The sequence below is a fragment of the Branchiostoma belcheri genome, unplaced genomic scaffold (genome assembly GCF_001625305.1).
Source record: "Branchiostoma belcheri isolate BF01 breed outbred unplaced genomic scaffold, Haploidv18h27 scaffold106, whole genome shotgun sequence".
NCBI lineage: Eukaryota > Metazoa > Chordata > Leptocardii > Amphioxiformes > Branchiostomatidae > Branchiostoma > Branchiostoma belcheri.
In genome coordinates this window covers 57,851-75,818 of record NW_017802447.1, presented here as the reverse complement: position 1 = coordinate 75,818, position 17,968 = coordinate 57,851, and the positions used below count along the sequence as shown (strand labels likewise).

General features: G+C 40.8%; 1 protein-coding gene and 1 long non-coding RNA gene across 3 annotated transcripts; both read left to right on the top strand.

Moving 5' to 3' along the window:
• The first annotated feature begins 1,455 nt into the window (after positions 1-1,455).
• LOC109479048 lies at positions 1,456-3,547 on the top strand. Its single transcript, XR_002140771.1, has 2 exons — positions 1,456-2,619; positions 2,839-3,547. It is a non-coding gene; the product is annotated as an uncharacterized LOC109479048 (long non-coding RNA).
• Positions 3,548-12,429: 8,882 nt separating this feature from the next.
• LOC109478178 (F-box only protein 39-like) lies at positions 12,430-17,128 on the top strand. Of its 2 annotated transcripts, none has more exons than XM_019779649.1 (9): positions 12,430-12,780; positions 13,234-13,354; positions 13,591-13,691; positions 13,994-14,169; positions 14,903-15,056; positions 15,248-15,413; positions 15,754-15,903; positions 16,241-16,334; positions 16,469-17,128. In XM_019779649.1, exons 1-9 carry the CDS (start codon positions 12,572-12,574, stop codon positions 16,624-16,626), a joined length of 1,329 nt encoding a protein of 442 aa, XP_019635208.1. In that variant the 5' UTR covers positions 12,430-12,571; the 3' UTR covers positions 16,627-17,128. The 2 variants fall into 2 exon arrangements, with proteins under 2 accessions (XP_019635208.1, XP_019635204.1); XM_019779645.1 differs by having other exon boundaries at positions 13,991-14,169.
• Positions 17,129-17,968: the final 840 nt, after the last annotated feature.

Below are 17,968 nucleotides of genomic sequence, written 5' to 3'. Positions count from 1 at the left end.
GGCTTCAAGCGTAGCCTTACAAATGACCCCACCTTTGAAAGGGGCCTCCGAAACCGGACGCACCCCAGCCGACGCTACAAGAAACATTGATAGCTTACATCTGGGGGTCTAGAATCTGGATTATATTCAACAAATGATTACTTCGTAAAATATTAAATCAAGACAAATTAATCATAATATCGTAATGGAAACTGAATTTGGTTCAGGGGAGAGAAAACACCTGAGGTGTTGGTCTCACCCAAGGACACGTACACGGATACTTGAGTGAAGGGCAAGGGGACCGACACAAAAATATATACCAAACAAGAGACATAATCTTTCTTCTCACATGACGAAGTGACTTTTAAGAAAATGCATTTGACATTAGGAATATACAATACAAAGTATCCCATTGGTCTCTCGGAAAAGCCATCATTGGGTCTTCAGGACACTAGACGAAATAAGTTCGACTACTTTCTCATGCCTATGGCGTATCACTTATTCGAGGTGATTTTGTTTGTAGTAATAAGAACAATTTATGCAAGGCTCCTATAGATTGGTGACTACCTAATTTGAATACAAGTTAGACACGAAAACAACGCTACGGCTTTGTTAAGGTCTGGAATTTTCCACCGAAAATAGGCATAGTGTCGATTGTCGTCAACCTAGATGTGATAGAAAATTGCCTTTTGAGAACACCCTTGGCCACCGACGAACATCAACAGCAATACCAAAGACCTTCCCATGAACAACACCAAGAGGCAAGGCCCAATAGTTCCAATATACTTCCAAGGCCAGTTGATTTGTCAAGACCTTGTTAGGCCCCTGGCAACATGGCCTCTTGCCCGGCCACAGCATACAGACACAACATTTTACAACGTGCATTGGCATTGTCACCTGGACCTGAACGACCGACCGGCTACACTATTCTGCGTAAACGATCGACCTAAAATTAAATAAAACCTCACCCTAAAAACACTCCAAAACTAACTGGTAGTCTCATACAATGATAAATCTGAGCCAAGTTTCTCGCTGCGCCCTTTATAAAACGACCTGCACTAAAACTACACGTCAGTGTTGTATTTGATTTTACATACAGTAGTACTCGATCCACGTTTACTGGGACCTAATGATACTGTTAATATTTTTCTAACTTTGATTATGTCCAGTTTATAACGTTTACAACGACATACATAACGTTTAATTACTGTGGTAAGCCATATTGTTAAGTGTAGGCTAACACGAGCCAGGGGGAGTAAAAGAAACATAATGGACATTTCACATAGTACAAATTAGAAATAAAGCATGGAACTTACCAAACGTTGAGGTCGCCTTGAAGGCCTAGACGCGTTGAATCTGTCTCGCACAAATTCCGGACTGTTTTCCGATGGGAATGTAATCCAAAAAGGAACGTCTCGGGACTGCTTGCGAAGGGCCAAATGTCCTGTCGAGCAAAGAACGTGTAAATAATCCGGTCAAGAACGGATCTAACCTGTTGTGCAGCGTTATTGTTAGATAGCGTGGGGTAGATTAGGGCTGTCGCCTTGGGTCATGGTCAAAAGAGTGATCGAGTGTTTTTATGTATTTTGTCTAGTACAAAATTTAAAGAACGTTGGTATTGTGCAGTTTGTTAGTATATGTTCGTTTTGTTTTGTGTACATTTTGTGTACATACGAGTCCAAATAATTTAGGGCATAGGGCAAACAGGCTGATACTAAGGGAATAGTATAGAAGACTCTGGAAAATAGTCTACAGCAGCTTTTCTACTTTCTAGACACTGTCACCGCATGAATCACATAGTTCAAGAAAAGACCAGGCACGTTGTATATATATACACAGTAAATTGTTACTATTATCGCCAAGAACACATGCGTGTTGTAATTATAACTGGTATCCTCATCTGAAGCCGCCATGTTTGCTGTACTGTCTAGGTGTGTAGACACAAAGGAACATCATAAACACTTAAATGATGCATGTTTAAACTTTTCCCCCAAAAATTAATCTATCAACTAATTTTATAGATGTAGGTCTTAATTTTGAGTAGATATGAAAATGAACTTGAGTTGATATCAAGTGGAGTTTCTAGATCAGGGAAACGTGATCTAGATAGTGACTGATAGTCAAACTTGGTGGCATTTTCGTCTTCTTAGAAGTCATTAGAAGTTTAAAAACTTGGCAGAAAACTTTCATGATTTCATGTAAGTAGTCTCGGTAATGACCTCATCGGCGAACAATGTGCAGAAATGATGTAGTGCACGGAGTCGACCAATGATATGGACGATCTTCTTAAGGGGAATCACCTATATACAGAACTAGGCATAAAAGACGCGCGATTTTGCAATACGACATTTAACGAACTTCGCCTTTCAGACACTGAAAAACTTCTGAGACGTTTCAAACTTTTCAATTCTACTGACAAAACAGCATACACTTTAAATCATGGACGAAGAAATCAGTCCTGAAATGGGCATTCTGATAGGAGTTGTTGTTGTGGTCCTTGTCATCTTTGTCGCTTACAAGGTCGCACAAGCTTGCAAGTCATCAGGCAGTGGCGGCGGCGGTGGAGGCGGGAACTATACGCGCGGATCTAGCAGCCAGGGGTCCAAGTGTGTCATCTTATAAAGATCCCCATGAAACATTGTAAGTCGACATCTTTATACGTTCACTCATTTTGTTGCGAATACAGTTTGTAGTGATATTAATGCGAATGCAAAAGAGGGTGGACCTCATGTAAATTCAAATACGCGTGTGACACCGAAACATGGTGACACGTTACGTTAACCGAAAAGTGTTTATAGAATTAAAGGTATCTAACAAAGCTTTGTTGACCACAAGTTACTAATAATATATTGATTTCAGGCTATACAGATAGCGGCTATGGTGTGGAGGCAGTGCCGAGTGGTGTTCTACTTCAATCACAACTTACGGGTGTGTGCTGGAAATAAAACAGCTTGACTCGGGTAAAATGGAGGACAAGCAACACAACAGATCACACATTCGTCATGTCACCAACTTCATCCACACGAACTGGATAAACTACAGTAATAAATTGACTTCAAGGACACTACTGTCTTCATTTAAGATGTCTATAGCTACACTCTAATAGACAACATTACAGAGCATGAATTTCAGACTCCTTGGGATTAGTCTACAAGATTTTAGTAATAGCATTGTTTACATGTACAGTAAATGAGTAATAATATTCGTCTATTCCCGAGTCTCCTGGCTGTTACTGTTTATGTAGTGTTGGTGTTTTTGCTATTTTATGTCAGATATTCAAGTACACATTTGCTAATACTTACGCCAATTATACCTGGGCACAATATCAACAGCTTTCGCTGAACAGAAGATCATGTACAATGACGACTTGCAACAAGTCAGAAATCTTCAGCATGGTCTACTTTTGCTAATCTATGCATGGAAATCACGAAATGGTGATTACTACATATAGTATGGATATTTACCTTTTGTGAAACATCGTTGTGAGAAATAATATACAGTAAATAGATTTGATCATATATGGAGTGCTTGCTCTGTGAATTTCAATAAAATCATTTTTCAAACTCAACTAGTGTTTTGAGTTACCTGGGAACAATTGTACTCATTGAATGACTGCAGTAGAATCTTGCGTTCAGGACTCTACTCGCTATGAACACACCGACTGAAGTATTATTTATACATAATAAATAGTCTGCTTATGTCGCTGTTATTGCTGTTAGCTTTATATATGTATTTCAAACGAGTGTGTGTTCGTTATGAAAATTGTAGCATATTATGACGGAAATGCGATCTAGATAGACACGGGGTAAGCATAAGGAGTTCGATAGTAACGTACAGCCGAAGCCGCATACCCGTATTGTCCTAACGACCGCTTGGCACTTCTTTGACTTTGTATTTGTCTCGATCAAAAAACATACAGTAGCAAACACACATGGAACCACCCGATTTACCAAAGTACCTGTACCAGGGTACAATGGTTGACATAGGGGGATGTTTAAGGTTACATGAAGTCTGTCTGTACAACTATAGTTACATGTATGAAATATCAAAACGAAGGCTTAGGCTTTGTGTTGTCTGAATAGAAATATCACCTACACATGTAAACACACGAACGTTTGCAGTAACTCGTCTTCATAATGCAACCTTTATAAGATCCAAAACGTTAAAGATGAGTATTTAAGTCTTTTAAGAATATTTACGAATATAAACACAATTACAAGTTCAATATATGCTAAAAATGTGAACATTTAACGGAAAGTACTTCAAACGACACAGAATATTCTAGCAAAGGCCACGTCACCATGCGGGAAGCACGCAGTTTGGGAGACTGCGCATGCGCAGTCGATATTTTAACCATTTTGATGGAGGATTCTGCGTACAAGGAAAAAGGAATTTCATTCTTTGAAACGTCACTTTTTGGCGATTGTCAAGATCGTCATTTAGCAGGCAAACAAATAAGAGCTCAGTAGACGATCGACAGCTCGTCGCTCGCGAGGATACCACACACCACTCACCATGGCAGACGATAAAGACGAACAAAATAAGAAGAAGGGATCCAACGTTGAAGCAAACAAGTCTCACGGCGACGACAAACGGAAGGAAAGCTCTGAGAACAAAACCAAAGGTTCTACCGCTCAAGGAGCCAAGAGCCATCATGATGAGAGCTGGTGCTCTCTGATGTAGCAAGTAAGTATCACATAATAGTGTTATCATTTTGGTGTTTGTGATTTAGATGAAGAAGGGAAAGGAATTCGCAAAAAAAGGAAAGGACGACATCAAAATAATTAGCATTGGTTTCTTTCCTTTTTTAAGGTTAGGTGATGATGGAGACACACACACCACATTCTCATCTGCGAATTACACCAGAGCTGAGCTCGAGACAAGAGAGAGAGGAGAGCAACAGCTGGGAACTAGAACCAGGACGGAGGAGCGTACAAACTCAGATGGACGGAGTAGGATCTTATTTTTAGTACACCAAACAAACAAACAAACAAACAAACCAAACAACCTGTGCCACAGCTAACACTGTAAAAGTGAAACTCCAGCTACTCCAATTCTGATGTCGGGCATTCGTCGAAATTACAGCCCTTGGATGTTCGGTTGGGACATGATTTACAACACCGTATGTAAGGCCCCTGAGCTTTTCAACAACAACTGTCTATCACAGTGACTATACCCTCAACATGGCTGTCATGAGCTGACACTTAACGTCCTGATCATAGTTTCTCAGTTTTGAATTACTAACAACCAATTAATAGAGAACCCTCCGATATATGCTCTTAATTTCCATTTAATGCGTTGAATCATAATCAGGAATGTGTGGAATTATAGTATAGAAATAGCTCTCAATGATATGCTTTCTTTAGTTTTGCTTTCAATTTCGTGGTGTTAAAATTATTTACTTTAATATTAAAGCATAGTATCGAGAATACTATCACGTAGTCTGAAACGTCTGACGTTTTCAAAATCATATCCAATTGCTTGAGTAACTGCTTTTGGCGTATCACGTATTCTAACCAACATCTGTCAATCAGCTTTACAGTTGGCGTCGAGAATGGCAATTTAGGCTACTGTTGTATTAATAAACTTGTAAAACTCAACTTGGTCCTTTACTCATTCACAATTCACTCAGCGATAATGTTTCCCTAGTCGATACCTCTGATAGCCACATGAGCAAATTTTAAGTTACTGTAGTAAGCCTTTAAGTTAGTTTGTTGATGAACTCATAGAAATACATAGATACAAATTATTGTAGTAACAACCATGTGAGCTCACTTGGACGTGTTGGTTGTCACTGAACATAATACTGATTCCTTCTTACGGAGTACAGTGTAAACACTTACGAGACTGCTATATAAACCGTATATACAGTAGACCAGAATCATATGTCAGCAACTGAAAGGCAACCCGTATTTGTTTTTGTAGATTATACGTAGTACGCAGTGTGTACTTCCTGTAAAAAAACTCGTCTGTTACGCCAAAAGAGTGTTTACTGGTTTTGCGAAATAAATAATCAAGCAAACAATTTATGCGATTCCTGTATTCGATCGCCTTTGTCTCGGTGGCATAGCATGAATCAGAAAAAAGTTGTGTCAATCCAAGCTTCCGTAGCAGGCTTTTAGAATTGGGGGTTTGGTGGTCTTCGGCTGTTTTCTGATTATCCCAGTTCTAAACGAGGGTAATTCCACCAGGCCGGCTATATTGTCTATATGCAATCAGAAAATAGCACATAAAAGCTCCCAAAGACCCTGAAGACCCCAGTTTTTGGCATGCTATGGAGGCTATGTCAATCCGTCTACAAATGTGGTAAATTTATATGTATATAAACGACTAAATTAAAAAAATTAAGGCGATGCTCAGCTCGTATTCGGTCGCCATGATCCGGTCGCCATGGCATGCGTTGGAAAAATGTTGCACGAAACCAGACGACGAATTTCAGGTCAAAATCGTCGAAATAGTCCCCAAAAGCTAATCATATGTCGAGATAAATACTCACATAGTATAGATTTAGCAAAAAACATGTATGATAACAAAGATATTTATACCCTATACGAAATATTGTCGCAATAATGTGCGTACTTATAATGTTATATTGCAGATCGGGCCGCATGCCGGAGTGCGACTACTGCGCGAAACCATACGGCGAGCTTGAGACCAAAAACCTGACATTTACCTCCAAAAACTAACCTAACGCCAAGAGAAACACCCAAATAGTACGAAAAATCTAAAGAAGTCTATTTACAAGTGGTAGCTGGTGTACGTTTGATATGCTTACGTATATGTTGGTTAATGTTCATGTGGACAACATCATGTCGTCTAGGCAGACTGGTTTTCACTGTGTCCGAGCAAGGGAGCATTTCCCCTCAAAGTACACAACAGTTAGACGACAGAAGCTTCTTTAGGTGTACAGAAAGTACTATTACTAGAAATAAGACCAAACAGACGGACATTTTCTAGAAGTGTGCCAGTATCTTTCATTTTTATACATCGAGGCAGACGAATAGGTACAATATATTCTAATGTTCATTTTAAACGCAATAACATTTTGATAAATTCTACATTTATAATCTTGGTGTCATCATTAGTGAATCCTACGCTTTTAAATGGTGACTAGTGCAGTTCGTACAAGCTAACAAGGTGCATTTAGGCTAGCTTGACATTCAGTATTTGGGTGTGGTCAATTTAGATCAAAGGCGTCGTTTAAACATGAGTTTTAATTTTTAGAATGACATCCATCCACAATCATCTATAACTGTGTCAACTAAATCAAAAGACCGTAACGCTGAGAAGATAATTTTGCCTTTTTCTTTTAATTATTTTCCCATTCCCACTCAGCATAGCAAATATCTAGTATTGTCATACCCCCCTAAGCGGGCCCCCATTCACCTATATGCCCTGTATTATCAAAACCCGTAGCCAGACGGTTACTACTTAAGTTCAAACTGCATTGCGCAATGACACCCAATGCCGTCACCTCCCGCCACAAAACAAGATAGAACACGTACCGATTACGAAGGGAAATTCCCCGGCAGAATGTTCCAGAAAGAATAATTTTAGCAAAGGGACTTTCCAAACCTACAAGAGCGAAGAACGCTTTGTTCGATCACGTCATGTGACACATATATACAAGCTCCGGAGTCACCCCCTCCGAGTTTATTTATTTAAGATTACTTAAGATAAAACCGTCTTCATAGATCTTTATAAGACCAAATCATCTTGCTGTAATTGTATTTTAGTTGAATTATACGTTTCTTACTCAACAACTTGAATCGAACTTTATATCATTTCGAATTCATAAACGTTGTCTGCATATTTTAACTATTCAGCGTGTTTATATCATATATTTTTAAGCAAATACTTTGATGTGTCCGTCGAAAATATAGTGCATTACTTTGCTTGACCATTATCATCTGGTAAGCTTCCAGATATTTGCCTTCCTATGTGTCTTCCTGTCCGTCAAGCTATAGACGTGAAACGCCGTCTATCGTAGAGGGAGGGGACAGCAGAGAAAAATTGCATGAGGCCCATTTCCACAGACCACAAGTCGTTGGTCATTGAGATCATTAAAGATCGATCATTCAAAGATCATTGGAAGTACTTGAAGATCATCCAAACACAAATTTGTAGACCCTGGAGATTATATGAAAATCAGTTGAAGACTTTGGAGATTTTCGCGTGATTTTTCTTTATAGTTTTAAAACTTCTAGAATCTAGTTGCATTATACGTACATGTTACCCTGTACACCTGCCTTCTTTGAGGCTGATGCAAAACCTTCTTCTGTAGATTCGCGCATTGGATCACACCAAATTACATCGTATGGTGTGGGAATTAGCAGGACTTTAACCTTTTTAAAACAATTTCTGTCATCGGGTAAGAAACCAGGCAACTACCTATGACCTATCAACTTCTTTGGATAAAGTACCTTATTGCAACATTTGGACCGTATCCAGGACAAAGTTTAGAACTTAATTATAAGCACAAGTGTGCATTACTAAAAGTCTGAAAATCGTTCTTGCAGTGGAAGCAAGACTTTGAATCCAATATGGCAGTAAAATGAATATTTGAAAACAGGAGATGACGCAGATGTAAAACAGTTTGTAATGTGCACCAATGGTAAAAGACATTGCCATGCCAATCATGAGTGTAAAGAACACGAGCCTACCAATAGGCAATCAACGATTAATCGGTTAACTCCTATTCCATCCAATAGGAAGACCAAGATCCTGTCAGTCAACCCTGCGACTTTTCCAAGTGAAATCTGCAGACGTATACTCTGATCATTATAACCATCTTTTCCTAACACTTGAAAAGAAACAGTTAAATTTTGCGAGCAACCATGCCGAACGAAAAAGACAAGGGCAGTAATACGACAAAGGGAAGTGGTGCTCAGGGAGCCAAGTCCAAGGGACCTCCGAAGGGTCATGAGACGAGTTCTGACCAGACCAAAAATCCAAAACCAGGAACCACTGTGCAGGGTAACAAAACGAAGTCTTGAAGAACAGCTGATTCCTTTACTACATGGAGTCACGCAGGTAATATTTCGATTTGGTACAAACCAAACCAAGTATTATAGCATTATTTCGGTATAGGAGTACATGTATTTTCGGTAATAAAGCCCCGGTCACATACAGCGTACCATTTTGTCGTAGATATTGCTGTACATTGTAGAGTTGAGAAGACACGGGCGCAATAGTTTACCACTATAGTTTGAACTACTGCACCCGTTTCCTCCCAAATCGTAATGATGTGAATATTACCATGGCTTACCTGATGTTTTACCTAGAGGAGAATCTTCAGACGATATCCATGCATATTCTCATCTTTTGGAACCGGCACTACCGTTCAAAATACCTTTTCCTTTCAACAACATAATTGCTTGTGGCTGTGAATAGATGTTGTGGCTGTGAACAGAATACTTTATTTATTTCAGGTTGCTCAATGCCGTTTGGCAAATTGCAGTTGTGTCTGTCAAACTGCAAGACATCATATTTACTATCATTAGTATATTAAATATTCATTTCTTCATCCAGGCGACAAACCAGCTACTCGAGGGAGGATGATCATATTGAAGTTGTGATTCTGAGTGGGCTGCAGTTGATTTGACAACATAATCTCATCGAAGTTAATCAAGCTTCCAAGAGCAAGCAGCAAGCAAGCAACCAACCAAGCAACCAAACAACCAAGCAAGCAAGCAAACAAGCAAGCAAGCAAGCAAGCAAGCAAGCAAGCAAGCAAGCAAGCAAGCAACCAACCAAGCAACCAACCAACCAACCAACCAACCAACCAACCATCCAACCAACCAACCAACCAACCATCCAACTAACCAAACGCAATTTGTTCCGAATGTGAATATTTCAGGCATACTATCGATCGTTTCGCCACTATTTGAAACACAAAGAACACTGGGAAATGTAGTTTTTTTGCTATCTGATTTTTATGTTTTTGCAAAAATGATTGAACTGTACAACTAAGTGATGTCTCGCATATGGGTAATGTTTTGTGTTTCATAACATAATAAAAATGAACCGATAGAAGACATAGAAAGGGTAGTTCTGCTTTTTCCTTCAGGATACTAGACTAGTATTCTGAATCCATGCTACAGAAAAAAAGGATAGTAATGAACTTTTTACGGTCATATCATTGAGAAATCAACCACCATCGCCTAGTTTTCAGCTTTCCAAGACACGTTTGAAATATGGTGTGCTTCCAATTCACAACCTGTTATATTGAAGCCCAGATAGGCTACATTGGAATTGAAATATTCCTATATTACATCCTTGTTGAAGACGTCTAAACACACACATTTCTAGTTAGTTATTACACCACACTCTAGAAAACAGTAGATATTGGGTAGATAATAATTTATGTTGAATATACCATAGGAGTTAGCCAGCCACAGGAGTACACTTTGCAACCGATAGAGTGTACTCCTGAGGCTGGTTAACTCCTCTGGTAGATCATTCCGCCTGTATGTCCAATTTCTACTACATTCCAGCAACCATTAGAGTCCGGTAGAGACGAATTCGCATCGTGTGAGAAGCCAGACAGTCAAAATACCCCCTCTCCATTGTAGCGGCGACCGTTACGCATTGAGCGGCCAAAGCTATCAGTAGTTCAAACTAAAGTGGTAGTAGCAACTCAGAGTCAGTTGACGTCTTTGGTATCACGATTAATAATCAGAACTTTAATGAAGTGGACGAAAGAAGAGCTGGAAAGTCATACCTTGATGAAGATTTGGCCGTAGTCCTGGATACGTTTCACGAGGATTTTAGCTATGTTCTAACTGAACAGCTCGCTACAATCTACGTATTGTGTCGATATGTTACAGCCCATGCTGGCGTTAACTTTTAGTGATAAGGGTAGCTGGAGACGTGGATCGTCTCAAAGGCACATTGCTCCGCTGTAGGAAGTCAGAACTTTGAGATAAACCAGCCATTGTGTGTCCGAACATGTGTGTTCTCGTTCTTTTCCTCTGGGATAAAATGTATTCATGACGTATGCATCATATCTTAAACCTACCATTATTTCACCAGTTGGTGCTGTATGTAATGATCTGTAGTGGTCACTAAAGAAAATAGCTATTGTGTTGATTCTACAGGGACCAAAGCTGAAAGACAGTTGAGCGTCCAAAACACAACTCTGAACGATCTTTCAGTGAGCTTCTAACCACCCAATGTCTTTCAATGTTGAATAATATTTCTGATCGAAATGACATGATTTTTTGGTCGCTCATCGGTTGCTTAACAATCTCCATTCTATGAAAATGAGGAATATTTTCCATATCACTTGTCAAGTTGTAATATATTTGTAGAGTTTTTAAGTCTTTCAATTCAACACCTAATTACCCCATGGACATTAACTCCTCGAAACAACAAATCCCATATTGTTTTGCGTTTCCAGAAGTGTTCGGAGATGTTCCAATGACGGCTCTCTCCCCGGTAGCCACGCTGATAAAGATGTCGCACTTAAAAGCTTCGTTAATTGGTCTAAGTGTGCTTTTTAATTAGTCTGTCGGTAACTTGAGTAGGTAGCGTGTTGGGATCTGATACTGAGGTCACAGTAAACAAACAGCCTTATCGTCTGTAGGGTCAGATTTTAAACCGTGGATCTCAAAACTCCATCTCAAAGTACAGTAAAGAAACCTACTTCCACTCAATTGTCAGAGTCTACAACAAGCCAAAGTAGCACTCCCAGTTCTACATTACGTACAGGACTGTTTCAAAAATCACACGGAGGCACTAGTAGATTGGCATCTGCTGTAAAACACGATGTCTGCTCGTTTGCAAACATGTCAATCATCTGCACAGAGAGATAAGATATATAATCACGTTGTTGGTGTATGGGTAACACATAGAAAACACATCAGAAAACATGTTAATGTACACAACATCGTCAATTACTGGCATTAGTAGGTAATCCTACATATCCCCCTTGCGGTACAGACCAGTACTGCCCTTGGTGCTGAAAGGGATATCCCGCAAAAGACACGCCTTTGTCAACACTAATTTGGGTAAATTTATCGACAGCACTTACTTATTTAGACAACACTTCCACTGGTAAAACCACTTGAGAGTCTCTATGGGAAATTGTAGATAATTCCAACTTGTTACGTCGTAATGTTTACCTGTTCCGCCAGGATTTCCTCTCACTTGCCCTCTCCACTGTGCTCTATCCTTTTTGTAATCATTTCCCTGCTGCCTGATCCCGTAAAACAATACAGTCTTTGTACCAACAGTCTACCTTAGCAGACTGACGAGTAAACCAAGATGGAAAACATCAAAATCTGAAAACTAACTGTTTGCATTGTTTGTACACATCTCTATCTGACGTAAGAGACGAAAAAGCTATTTTGTTACGTCACGAACTAACAATCATCATATGCGCAAAGCACAGAACGCACTGGAAAACCACAACGCTCCTGCTGTCAACCTACGTCACAAACATTTTCATTGTTAGGACTGTACCACATCATCTAACGTCAAACTTCAGTGCACAGTGAACTAGTTGTAGTTAACCTACACGGTGTTAAGACGTTATAGTCGACATTTGAGGGCTAAGTTGGTATAATTTTCTCAAATAACGACGTTTAAGATGGTAGAGATGGACGTGGACCCGGTGGAGGCGCCGGTGGACTGGTCCGACCTCCCCCCGGAGATTGTGGTGCAGGTGTTCGCGTTCCTGAGCGAACAGGACCGGGCTAGCGCGGCGGTCACGTGCAGCCGCTGGCACGCGCTGCACTCCCACCCGTCCCTGTGGAGATACCGCACCTTCAACCTGGGCAACACCGCGCAGTTTCACAGGTACTCAGCAGACTTTGTATGTAGTCTACTTGATATTCATTATTGATAATTTGATACCATGATTTGCCACGCGCCATCTATGTTCCGTTTAGATTATGTTCCATTGACCTCTGACCCCTGGTTCACGTTTAAGGTCACTGCATTTGTGAGTCAGTTTAGTTTCGTGTTCACCCGATACGATGTATGGTTTGGTTGTTTTATCTCTTGTATTCTATGTTGGACCCCAGTACCAATAGTGTTCACTGTATGTAAAATACTTGTGGAGATCTGAACAGGTTTAGGGGATTTTTAAAAGATTATTTGTTGGTATTAAAATGGTGTAGAGGGGCGGCGCCCATCTCCGTTTATATAGGCCTTGGGCTGATATAGATAGAAAAAAATTTGTCTAATTTTATAAGATCTGTAACATTGTTGAACGTTGTATAACCCTTGGTCGTTCTTTGTTACCGTCAGGACCTGTGACATGCTGAGGCAGTATCCGCTCAACCTGGCATACTACCTCAAGACGTTCGAGGCAGAGTACCCTGAAACTGCTCGGGGCGCTCATAGGATGCACCATTGCAAGAGAATACAGGTTTGCCATATTTGTATATGCATGTGCATGTGCATGTGTTTGTGTATGCGTATGCGTGCGCGTGTCTGTGTGTGAGCGTGTGGTTGTTTGTGTTTGGGCGTGTTTGTGAATATGTGTGTTTGTGTCTGTTGTTGGAATGTGTTCTGCTTGGTAAATGACTAGCGCAGAATGTGTTAATTCCTTTACGTGCCTGTTCAAAAAATTATTTCAGACGTGTTTCTTTATGTTCCCTGTAGAAAACCATGACAACCTTCCTGTCACGGCTCAGGGGCAAGGCACAACTGCGCACGCTCAAACTGCGTCAGTTCGAGCTGCACCGACGGACATGGCAAAACAGGTGACTACTGACGATGTGCTTGTTTTAACAGAAAATGCGTAATTTAATAGTGTACAGCGTATTCAGTGCAAAGTGAAATAGCTTTCTAGACGTCACGACTCTTGCCCCTTATTGTCGCTAGATTTATATAAAACAAGTAATGCTGATGATTTTTGATAGCCTGAATTTTAATCATTAAATAAAAAAAATGGAAAAGTGGTGAAACTAGTTCTTCTGTTGATGTTTATTTCAAGTGTCACGTGTGTTACGGATATATAGACGTGAAGTCTTCCATGTTTTACCTGATTTACCTCCCGCAGGAGTGCAGACCTGGTGAGGTCCATCGCGTGGTTCCTGTGCAGTCAGGGCCGGCTCCGCTGGGTGGAGCTGCAGGGCATGTCGGCCACCCCGGAGCACGGTCTGCGCATGTTCAGTAGTCTCGTCAGGCGCAGTGGCGCCAGCATCCGGGTTCTCAACATACAGGACTATTTTTGTCCAGGTTAGAGAGCCTTTTGTTAAAAACACTTTTGGAATTTTTTTGTTAGTGTATTTCTGCTGTACACCTAAATCGCCATGGATGAAAAGATACTGACATTGCGTTCTAGAACATGACCGACGCTTTTGTCTTTGTCCCGACGAATTCGAAAGCGCACAAAAAAAGACAATAGACAGGCAACAAATAAAATATTTAGAATTTAGGCACATTTAAGTTACATAGTACTTACTATTTCACGATCTGAAATCATATCATGGACAATATAAGCGCACACATCTATTTCAACTTGACAGAAGAAGAAGAGAGTGACAAAACAACTTACCCGCATGCATATATAATCACGTCACGGCCATACCTGGGCAGCAAGCTGGTCAGTAATAACGGTCTAGTGTTTTAGACCGGTCTGTATTTGCGGTATCCCACGAGCCTCTACTTGTATCCCACGGGTTTCGCGTGCGCCGCTGTTGAAAATGCGAACACTCGCGATCGATTCCTACGTTGGAAGTGAAGTTCTTTGAAGACACCAAGTTCTTGTTCAAGGACATTAGTTTGGTGCATTAGTGCATTTCACATCGAAATGGGTTGATTTAACCTCCTTGGTTTGAAAAAAAAAACCACAATACAACAATGTGTATTCCCACTGATCAGTCTGGTACCTCGGGTGAAAAAAGTATGGACAAAATTTCAATGGCTGCATAATGAAATTAACGTGAATTTCCCTCTGCTTATTTTGCAGCTCAGGCAATCTACGCGCTCCCCGAGTTCCACCAGCTCTTCAAGCGGTTTCGCCACCTGTCGGTTCTGTACCTGAACTACAACTGCGTGTCGGACGAGCTCCTGACGACTCTGGCAGAGACATGCAGGGAGAGTCTAACTGACATTAACATCAAGTACGTAACAGTGGCGTCATATTCATAAACGGCTACACCTTACCCGCGTTATTTTGGTGACGCCTCTTGGCGGAGCCTTTTTAAGGCCATCACTCTTTGTGTTAGAAAATCGTGTTGAGAAGTGTGGCTGTTGAGACGCGTGGTTCAACGTCCTAGTGTTAACTTACGTGGAATTGTCGTTTTCTCAACAGGGTGTTCCATATGGATCCACACTTCCAGCGCATCTGGAGTATGTCCTGGTATTTCCTACGCAGCGCATGCCCCAAGTTACAAGTCACTTTCACTTTCGAGCGCGTGCTGCTCTATGAAGACGTGAAACAGTGCCTCCTTCCCGACATGCCACTAGCCAACCTAGAGGTAAGACTGTAAATAGATATGTCTTAGAGGGAAGATGCATACAATAGGCGTCGCCAAAAACAAGACATATACACTCGTCGTAGTCTAATCTTTTAGGATCCACTCCAGAGGCGTTGCCAAAAATGTTGATCGTTGAATGCTGATCTTGTGAAATCCACTTTTGAGGTGTTGACAGAAAATGTAGCTATTCGTTGTAGTCTTTTTGATGCTTCAACCTCCCCATTAGCCGGCAACGCCCCAGGCGCGGAGCCAAGGCCGATAGCACCTCATTTGAATGTTTTTTTTATACCATGACAAGACCATAGCGGCCTGTTAATTCATTATTTTTCTCCCAACACAGCTGACGTGCGGCAATGATTACGTGGTGCACAGAGACTGGGTGTTGTCGCCGACGGTCCGCTATGTGGAACAGAAGTTTACCCGGACACTCCAGGAACTCAGCATCGACGTACTGAACGCAGACGATGACCTGTACGAACCCCTTCTTCAGGTAACGTCATTGGGTTATGATGTAGCTTAGTAGCTAGATGGCCATGGGAAGGCGAAATCACTAACCCTAACCATGCTAAACAAACATTGCAATCACTAGTGATAACAAATATGACGACGGACTGGGATCGCCATCACGACGTCAATCGTTAGTGCCCAGTATTCTCTTGAGATTTCTTGTTCACATGGCCATATAACATTATTTCTTACCCAAACATAGCATATTGCAATGTCTACACATCAAAACAAACTGGTCTTGGGGGTAGATTTTACTTCTATTTATGTGATATGTGACAGCAGCTAACAAACTGAAAATGGAACACTATAAATTTCCATAGCTGATCCAGTCGTGCAAGAAGCTGTGGTCGTTAGAAGTCAGGACATGGATGAGAACAGCGTTCGTGGATTCTGTCTGTCAACTCAAAAAGGAAGGTAGGAACAAGATTTTTCTCTCTCTGTCTCAATTTCCTTCCTTCGAATTCGTTCCTACGATTTCTCTGTCAAGTGTCCACTGGATCGCCATAAGTCCTAATTTTTGCTATCAAACTTCCGCCACTTTTCTCCAGGAAAAACTATACTGACGACCTTTAAAGCGGTGCTGGTGACTCACATGGACGAGGAGACCCGTCAGGAGCTAGCGGTGGTGTACAGCAAACACAAGGACATGATTCGGGAAGGTCTGCTGAACTACAATTTCCACGTAGAGTGGAACCCGTACTTGTGAACTGCTAATCGCAGATGGACCACTAGGTGGCGCTGTGCAGAAGTTGCTTCTTCATACACTTGCACTCGAAACAAAATTATTTAATAGTATTTGGTTGCTTGCTCAGCACCCCAGACTAACTTTACATATGGACATGACAGTGGAAGGTCTAGATCTGCTGAACAACAACTCCCATGTTGCATGGAACCGGTACTTGCAATTGTGAACTGCTAAGCGCGGATGTACCGTCAGATGCTGCTTTGCAGAAGTTGTATTACCGTACCTGTATAAAGGAACAACACTTATTTATTTACTTGCTCAAAGTCCGAAGCTGACTAAAATGTAGCCGTCGATCGTTGAGAAGAGAGTAATATATTCTGTAATTTCTAAGAAAACAATGTAGATGGACGTTGCCCTCAAGTGATGTACGTTGTATATGAACTTACTTTAAGAGTTGCTTAATTGGCAGGTAATCACGACAAATAATGCGTGTCTTCAAAGTGTTTTATCAATATTAAACATCGTCAATCCACATTGGAATCATATTGGATTCTTACATGTTACAGCATGTAGTAGCATAGTACCTAACCGTGCTAAGTTAACAAGAATGGCATGTAACCTGTAACGTTACCTTTACCTTGTCCCATCGTCATGTATGAGGGTCAGGGACCATGGAAGCCTTCAGTCTCAGTCTTCTTCATCCCTTTGTTGTCTCTGGTCCGTTGTGTTCACTCCGCCATAGATTTCCCAGTCAGTCTCGACAGCCTCACACCACCGTCTCCCACGGCCCTAATATCTCTCAATCCAATTACTAGTAGCTTATATTTGAGTTAAAGCGATACTATGTAAAACTTTTGCGCCAAAACTGTAAATATAAATAATTGAAATTCTCGTATCTAGATTTTAGCGTTGGTATTTCGCTTTTCCTGCGACTCAATACAGCGCGAGAACAAATTGCGCCAGGCCCGCTGTATTTATAGGGGGCTCCTAAACTAGAATGTAAACAAACAACATGGTCGCGATCCGCGCTAGCACCGAGGAGTTGGCAGTTTTCCAGCAAGTTTTTGCGTCATAACAACGTCGATCTTTTACTCCCTAAATGTCATTATGAACCCAGGTAGGCCTAAGTATTATATAGTTAACGCAAGAAAATGTGTACAACAACGTTTAAAATAGTGAAAATCTTACATAATATCGCTTTAATAGTCATTGTACAACCATCGAACCTAAATGCAGCATATGATAAAAGTTTTAAATCAATTCTTAAATTTTTTTAATAGACCGATGTCAAAACCACCTGTCCCGTCGTTTCAAATGACGTTTTCCCGCCATATTTACCCAAAACAAAAAGTCCCATCGTTCA